Here is a 7,664-nt window from a genome sequence, read left to right as displayed (position 1 = left end):
CACCTCAAGAGTTGCATTTTCATAAGCTAAAATTTGATATGTGTATGGTAACCCAACAATAATGGCAAATGGAAGTTCAACATTCTTATGGGTAAAATTAAATTGTTCCTGTAAGGTGGTGTGCAAGATTCTTACTGGAGAGATTCAATTAGTAAAATAGAATTTATTTCTCAGGTGATGGGGCCAATGATTCCGAAATACCACTGAATCCTCAAGTTCTATCAGTTTTTGGTCCACAATTAGTAACATGGCCTTGGCCTTGATGTTGCGTACTAAGCATTGCTTTTTGCAATGACCAGCTGAATCAAAGCAATATGGAATAGCTCCAGGACCTAAGGCTCACCAATAAGACCACATCAAGAAAGAGAACAGTCAAGATTGAGTAACAAATGAAATTCACCTGCAAGTATTTTCAGTAAAAGCAAAGTTCTGGGATCACTTTTGCGTGCAGCCTGTAGAAAAAAACATTTTTATATATTTTGCTATTGCTTTATTTAATTATTAGTTCAGAAATTATTTTTAATTTGGTATAATAATTCTCAGGGGAAAAGTTAAATTTAAATCTAGAAATATAATTGATAACCCATAGTAATAGATACTAACTTTATACTGTTCTGAGGAGGTAAAAAAAAATGTATTACTCAAATTCTCATGATTTTCCATTTTTTCTATTCCAAAGATAATTATTTTTCAAATTATGGACTTTTAGAGATTATTTTTCTGCAGAAATTTCTCTACTCTGTGCCAAATGGTTTTGAAATATTCATCATTTCTCTCTGATGATAACTACATAAAAACAAAGGAAAAAATATCTACAGTTTCCCTTTGAGGTTCTTTAAAAAGATTTCTTATAACACTTCGTGGATGACAAATTTAAAACAAAAGTCAGTTCAATATTGGAGACAAATGCTAATCTTACTTGACTCACTGGCCAACAAAGTATTTGAAGAATTAGTTGATGTAATTCTCAATAACTGCTAAAGTTTTGATAAACTCTGAAAGTGCCTCAGCCCCAGCCGATAACGCAGAAGGGCTGATGTACTTTGAACCTGACACACATCTTTCCCTTTGTTAGGCCTGCACTCTCCTTAGCATGTTTTGAAAATTTGTCAATTTTTTCCTTATAGATGCATGGCATGTCAATACAAAGAATTGACAATATTGAGCATTCTGGAGTTTTTTTTCTGTTTACTTTCTTGAAAGATACAGCAGGCAGTGTAGCTCTTTGATGCTGTTTTTTTCTCCTTAGGTTAGTGTTGTAGTAATGAGTTTAGCCAAGAATTTTATTCAAATACATTCCAATAAGTTGTAAGTAATTTGTTTCACCCTATGTTAATTGGTCCAGGTTATCTCCTTGACTAAGGCAACTCACGTTAGCCAAGAACTTTTTGGTTACAAGTGACAGAAGCCAAACTTGAACTGATTTCATTAGGATATTATTGGAAGGGTGGGGTGCCTTACAGCTAACTAGCACAGAAAGCAGGGGAGCAGCTGTGTTGTTCCTTGGAACCAGAGGCTCAGCTGAAGCTGGGACTCATACTCTCTCCCTTGGCCTCTCTCTGTACATTCCCATCATTTCCTTTTACTGCAGCCTCAGGGTCTCTACCATCTTGTGTGGCACTTTTGTGAAGTGCTGAAAAGCACTCCTCTAGATGGGGGCAGTCTCACAGGTGCATAGTTTGATGAGCAAAAGGCACCTCTTTGAAAAGAAAAAAAACCATTACCAGTTGCCAAAGGCGTACCTTTTTGGTGAGCAGAAAGCAAGTGACATTTCAGCCCACACTCGACCCATGCCCTGGGCATCTTTGCATGGTGTACAAGCTCCACAACCAAACATAGTGGCTAGCATGGCCTACAATTTCTTCTAGCTTCTGTAATGGATAAATTCATGTTTTCTCTGGGCAAAAAAAAAAAAAAAAGGTCAAGTGACCACATTCAAATATTCTGTGAATAGACTCTGATTGACCCAGCTAAGATCAGGTGAGCACACATGAACAAATTAAATGATTTTATTATAATTTATTTCTCTCTACTACTGAACTTTTGTTGGCAAAATAATTGGTATAAGTTCCAGAGTATCTTCCTTTTTAACACAAAGTATCTTCCTTTGTCAGACAACATTTCAACCCTCAGAAATAGGAATGACAAGATCTTCATAACTTCTCTGTTTGCCTTCATGTTTTTTTATAACTTCTGGAGGTAAATGTAGGTTGATATGGTCCATCACTTAACTTCACAACTCGCAACTCATTTACATGGAGCTCTGGTAGCGTACTGCCTAAGGCACTTGACTGCTAACCAGAAGGCTGGCGATTCAAACCCACCAGCCACTCCTCGGAAGGAAGGTTGGGCATTCCTACTTCTGTAGTGACGCTGCCTCGGAAACCCAAGGAGGGGTCGCTATGAGTCGGGGCCGACTCGATGGCAAATAACAACAACAACAGCACTGATGCACAGTGTTTCCTTAAAAGAACACACAGTTATCCATTAGAGGAGTTCTACGATGTTTTTCCCAGTGAGAAAAGAGAAGTAGAATATAGCTTTGGAGAAATAACAAATAGTCAGGAGGTCTCCTTACTCATAAAGATTCAAGGGCAGCTTATATTTGGGTAAATGGGAATATTGGGTAAAAGGGAATATTAGCAAACTAAAAAATACACCCATGGGTGGAGATTTAACATCATGATGAGACGCACTAAGAACCGCCATCTTTGTATCCCTTACTGTACATGCTTAACCTGTAATTATATGAAATTGTATGTATAACATGATTTTGATATAATCCTCATTCTATAAAAGAAAACTTGGAAAGCACCTAGAGGCAGAAAGAAGCTGAGGGAATTCCCCTCTCTGTCTCAGCTCATGTATGAACTTAATAAAGGCCATGTCTTTTACTTTTTACCTTGGTGAATCTTTATTAGCTTAAGTCACTCCAGGCAATGGACTCATTGTTTGGCAGATATCACTAGATTGAAACAAGGAGTCCTGGTGGTGCAGTGGTTAAGCACTCAGCTGCTAACCAAAAAGTTCAAACTCATCAGCTGTTCTGCAGGGGAAAGATATAGCAGTCTGCTTCCATAAAGATTTACAGCCCTTATAATAGGGCTAATGGGAAAGTTACGATAACTTGTTAGCCACAGCCAAACACCCTCAGGGAGAGATTTAATGGGCTATGGACTTGGGATTATGGTCACAAGGAACGTCAAGCTCAATTGGTATAGCACACTTCACAAAAAACATTTGTCTACATCCTGCTTTGGTGAATAGTGACTGGGGTCTTAAAAACTTGCAAGTGGCCATATAAGATGCAACAATTGGTCTCTCCTTGTCTGGAGCGAAGAAGAATGAAGTAAATCAAAGACATATGGAAAGAATTAGTCCAAAGACTAGTGAGTGGACCGTATGAACCTCATCCTACATGACCCTAAAACCAGAACTAGATGGTGCCCAACTGCTACTGTCAACCACTCAGAAAGGGATCAAGAGAGGAGATCCTGGAGAGAGTGGGAGAAAAATATGGAACAAAACTCAAAATCTTAGAAAAGACCAGGCTTACTGGCCTGATAGAGACTGGTGAAACCCTGGAGACTATGACCCCTAGTCATCCTTCAGGCCTGGAATTCATCAGTATCATTCTTGGCTAACCAGACATATTCTCAGAAATACTTAAGAAAACAGGCTTCTTTTTGACATAATTTTCAAATAAGTATAGTTAAGTAGAGTAGCTGTCGTGGTGTAGTGGGTAAAACATTTGGATGTGAACCAGAAGGTCAGAGGTTCAAACCCACCAGCTGCTCTGCAGGAGCCATCTACTTCCATAAAGATTTACAGCCTCGGAAACCCAAGGGAGGTCCTATTAGTCGGAATCCACTCTGGCAGTAGGTTTTTTTCTTTTGTATGTGTGTGTGTGTGTGTGTGTGTGTCTATAGTTAACTGTTGTTGTTATTATGTACCCTCCAGTTGGAATCGACTAATAGCAACCCCTACTTCGGTTTCCAAGGCAGTATCACTACAGAAGTAGATTGCCCAACCTTCCTTTAGAGAAGTGGCTGGTGGGTTTGAACCGCCAGCCTTCTGGTTAGCAGTCAAATGCCTTAGGTTCTATGTATACAGAACTCCTGTATAGTTAACTAGGGTGAATAAAAGAATAAGTGTCAACATCAACTAACACATTTGTTCAGGAAAGAACACTTGTCAAATAGGGATAATGTTATTGCAATATCATCAATTGAATTCTAACAAAATGCTCATAGTTTAACTTTTTCTTTTCTGACTCCTTGATAAATGTATCATTGTGAAACTATGACAGAACACAGTTTACATGGGTAATATCTGCTTGTTACATTTTTCTTCTCTGTGGGAATGTGGAAGGAGGCATATTCCTTCACTAGTTGTAACTACCATCCCTGCACTCTCTAAATTTATCCTCCCTGACTAATCTGCTTAATTGCTCCCAGGGCTTAATCCTCCATCTATATGTTGTTGATTTCTAAATTTATGTCTTCATCCCAGAACCTCATTCTTTAGCTCCAGACTCACGTATCCATCCACCTGCTGAATCTCTCCACTCAGATGTCATCATCATAAAAAAAAAGAGAGAGAAGAAGAAGAAGAGGAAAAAGCCATAGAATCAATTGATTAACAGAAACCTTATAGGACAGAGTAGAATTGCCCCATAGGGTTTCCAAGGCTGTAATTGTTACAGAAGCAGACTGCCATATCATTCTCCATTGAGCAGCTGGTGGGTTTGAACTGTCAACATTCTGGTTAGCACTTAACCACTACACCACCAGGCTCCCTAACTATAAACCATAACTCATTGCCATCAAGTTGATTCCAACTCATAGCAACTCCCATTGGGTTTCCAAGACTGTAAATCTTGATGGAAGTAAATCACCACATCTTTCTTCCAAGGGCTGGTGGGTTTGAACCACTGACCTTCTGGTTAGCAGCTAAATGCCTTAAACTACTACACCACCAGGCTCCAAGATGTTATCCTAGGGACTTCAAACTCAATATATCTAAATGCAAACCCCTTCCTCTGACTTCCCTCGTACTCCCCTATTTACCCCCTCTAGCACTTCCCTCTCAGTTATGAGCACTACCTTTCCGCTATCCAGCCACCCAGGTCCCAAACTGCAATCATTCAAGCTGCGTTCTCCCTCTTCTTTACCATCCACTTTCACTAAATCACCTAGTCCTGCCATGTCTCTTTCCTTCTTCTCACTCAAATCCCTCTTGTCCCCTCCATGTGGCTGTCGCTGTTGTTGCTCAGGCCCTCTGCTGCCTACCAGCCTAACCCACACTGCAGCCAGCGAATTCGCTAATCATTGTAGCCATCACATTGAAATCTTCCTAGCCTCTTGCATGATAAAACCCATACTCTTTAACTTACCATTAGGGACTTAATGATCCTGCACAGGGCTTACTTCTGTTTCGGGGTGCCCTGAACCTGTAGGTCACTCAGAGATCACTACATAGGTGCTCAGTAAATCTCAATTAAATCAATGATCATCATCTAGTTTTCAGTATGATTCTGTTTCCCATTCTGTCTCTGTCTCACAGCATTCCTCCATCCACAGCCTTCACTCCAGCCATGCTTCATTTCCTGTGGTTTCCCAGTATAAACTATCCCTGCCTCCCTGTCTTTGCACAGAGTTGAAATGACTTGTTCAAGAACCCAGCTTTGTCATGTGTAACCCTGAGCCAAGTACTTAATCCCACTTGGCTCAGTTTCCTCATCTATTAAATAGAGCAAATACCTCCTCAGAAACTGTAGGAAAAATAAAATGAGATAACATGGAAAAAAAGTACACTGTAAAAGTATTATAAAATACTATTTTATGATTCTTTAAAGCCTATCTTGAACGTCACCATCTCCAAGCAGTCTTTACTTTCCGAACCCCTAAGAAGAAACCATCTCCCTCTCTTCTCTTAGGCCCCAGCATACACAGTTCATACTTTTCTTGTTATCTGAGTTCTTGTGTGAAGTACAAACTACACCTATGAAGTCAACATCCATTTCTACCCTATGGCTTTCCCTCTACCCCTGTCTAGATCTCAGGGGTTTAGAATCTTACAAGGAGAAGGAACTTGAGATTTGAGGAGGTGGAATCAAACAGTTCCCAATAGTGAACTTCCACAGAGGTTTCTGTTTGGGAGTATCTTTCAGAATCTCAAGTCAGCCACCAGGTAACGTGTCCATCCAGTAACACCCTCTGCTGAGCTGGAATGACAATGATCGTCCACTGGTGTTTCCCCTCATGCACAGGGTCAGACATTGCTAATCAATCACAGACTCTATCTCCCTGAGCCTGGTCAGTTTCAATGTATTTTTCAGCACAGTTCCAGGCAGCCACAACTAGTTGATCAATTTTAGCACAACAGCTGAAAATCATTTACACAAATTGCTGGCTTAGAGTCATACACAGTGAGGTAAATGGATGAAAAAGGGAGGTATCATTCACATCTAGCCAGTGGGTTAATTCAACTTAGAGGAGCAGTCAACCCTGGCTACTAGCTCATGTCAGGTTACTACTAAGGACAAATGTCCAGCCTACACTGTGCGGAGTTTTTTTCCAAACATAAAGGACAGAGATTCCCAAAGCCCCACCCCAATTCCTGTAGTACCCATCCACCTGTTTCACAGGGTTCCTCTTTCTCTTCTTAAAAAAAAAGAGCCAAAGCAGTGTCTGGCCTCTCTCTGACAAGAGCTTATATGTAATTAAAAAGGATTATGCTTTGAAGGGGGAAAGTGGCCTTTAATCACCAAGAGAAGGACACAGAAGCCTGCGCCAAAGGTGCCCTGGGTGGCACTGATGTCCGTTACTGTCCCTGAGCCTTAGCCATAGAGAACGGCTCTGGAGTGACCCCCTCGTCTTCACATGGTGACCAGCATGGGCTTTACCAGACAAATACAGCTTCTGCTCTGGAAGAACTGGACCCTGCGGAAAAGACAAAAGGTAACAGGCATACATTTGCGGTTTCTGTCTGCCCTGTGCCTGAAAGTGAGGTACAGAGCTAACAAACCATTGAGAGGGTGGAGAGGGGTGGTGTAGGGAGTGGTGGGTGGTGCGAGGAGCCAGTGGGCTCATTTACATTTAGGACTGTGGTGGTGTTTAGTTGTCTGGCCTTGGTTCCATGACGCTCTTTGACAAGTGCTCTTCACAGGCAGACATGCTTCTCTATCCTGAGATGAACACTTCTGACCTGCAGTCCTGCACGTCCATATTCAAACACATTGGCCCACCCTGAGTATGAATCCATTGTCTGCCTGTCTTAGTTAACTGAGATGCATCCCAATTTTAGAGATGTTAAAATGTGAAAAAGGGAAAAAAGAATGTGCAACGTAGAATCATACAATATGGTGTCACTCAGCTGAGAAGCTCTTTAAGGCCATTCTTGTTTTCCTTTGAGTCTTTTCTTCAGGGCTTAGGGTTCTTCCCACTGCACAGCATGGACCCTTAAGAGTGCAGTGGATTGCACTGGTAAAGGAATGAGATGGGCAATGTTATGGATTGAATTGTGTCCTCCCAAAATATGCATTGGAATACTAATCCCTATAGTACCTAAGGGAGCTCTGGTAGCACAGTGGCTAAGACACTTGCCTGCTAACCAGACGGCTGGTGGTTCAAACCCACCAGCCACTCCTCGGAAAGAAGGTT

At 41.1% G+C, this 7,664-nt stretch overlaps 1 protein-coding gene across 1 annotated transcript in view; it reads left to right on the top strand.

Moving 5' to 3' along the window:
* The first annotated feature begins 2,281 nt into the window (after positions 1–2,281).
* ABCA4 (ATP binding cassette subfamily A member 4) overlaps positions 2,282–7,664 on the top strand; it is a 222,437-nt gene continuing 217,054 nt past the window's right edge. Inside the window, exons 1-2 of the mRNA XM_007936124.1 lie at positions 2,282–2,306; positions 6,877–6,962. Coding sequence (XP_007934315.1) covers positions 6,885–6,962 — 78 coding nt within the window. The 5' untranslated portion in view covers positions 2,282–2,306; positions 6,877–6,884. The remainder of the gene's footprint in view (positions 2,307–6,876; positions 6,963–7,664) is intronic.

Source organism: Orycteropus afer, unplaced genomic scaffold, assembly GCF_000298275.1.
Source record: "Orycteropus afer afer isolate SDZICR_OR568_19922 unplaced genomic scaffold, OryAfe1.0 scaffold00033, whole genome shotgun sequence".
In the NCBI taxonomy this organism is placed as follows: Eukaryota; Metazoa; Chordata; class Mammalia; order Tubulidentata; family Orycteropodidae; genus Orycteropus; species Orycteropus afer.
Note: the sequence above shows the minus strand (reverse complement) of the source record. Positions and strands in the feature narration are given on the sequence as shown.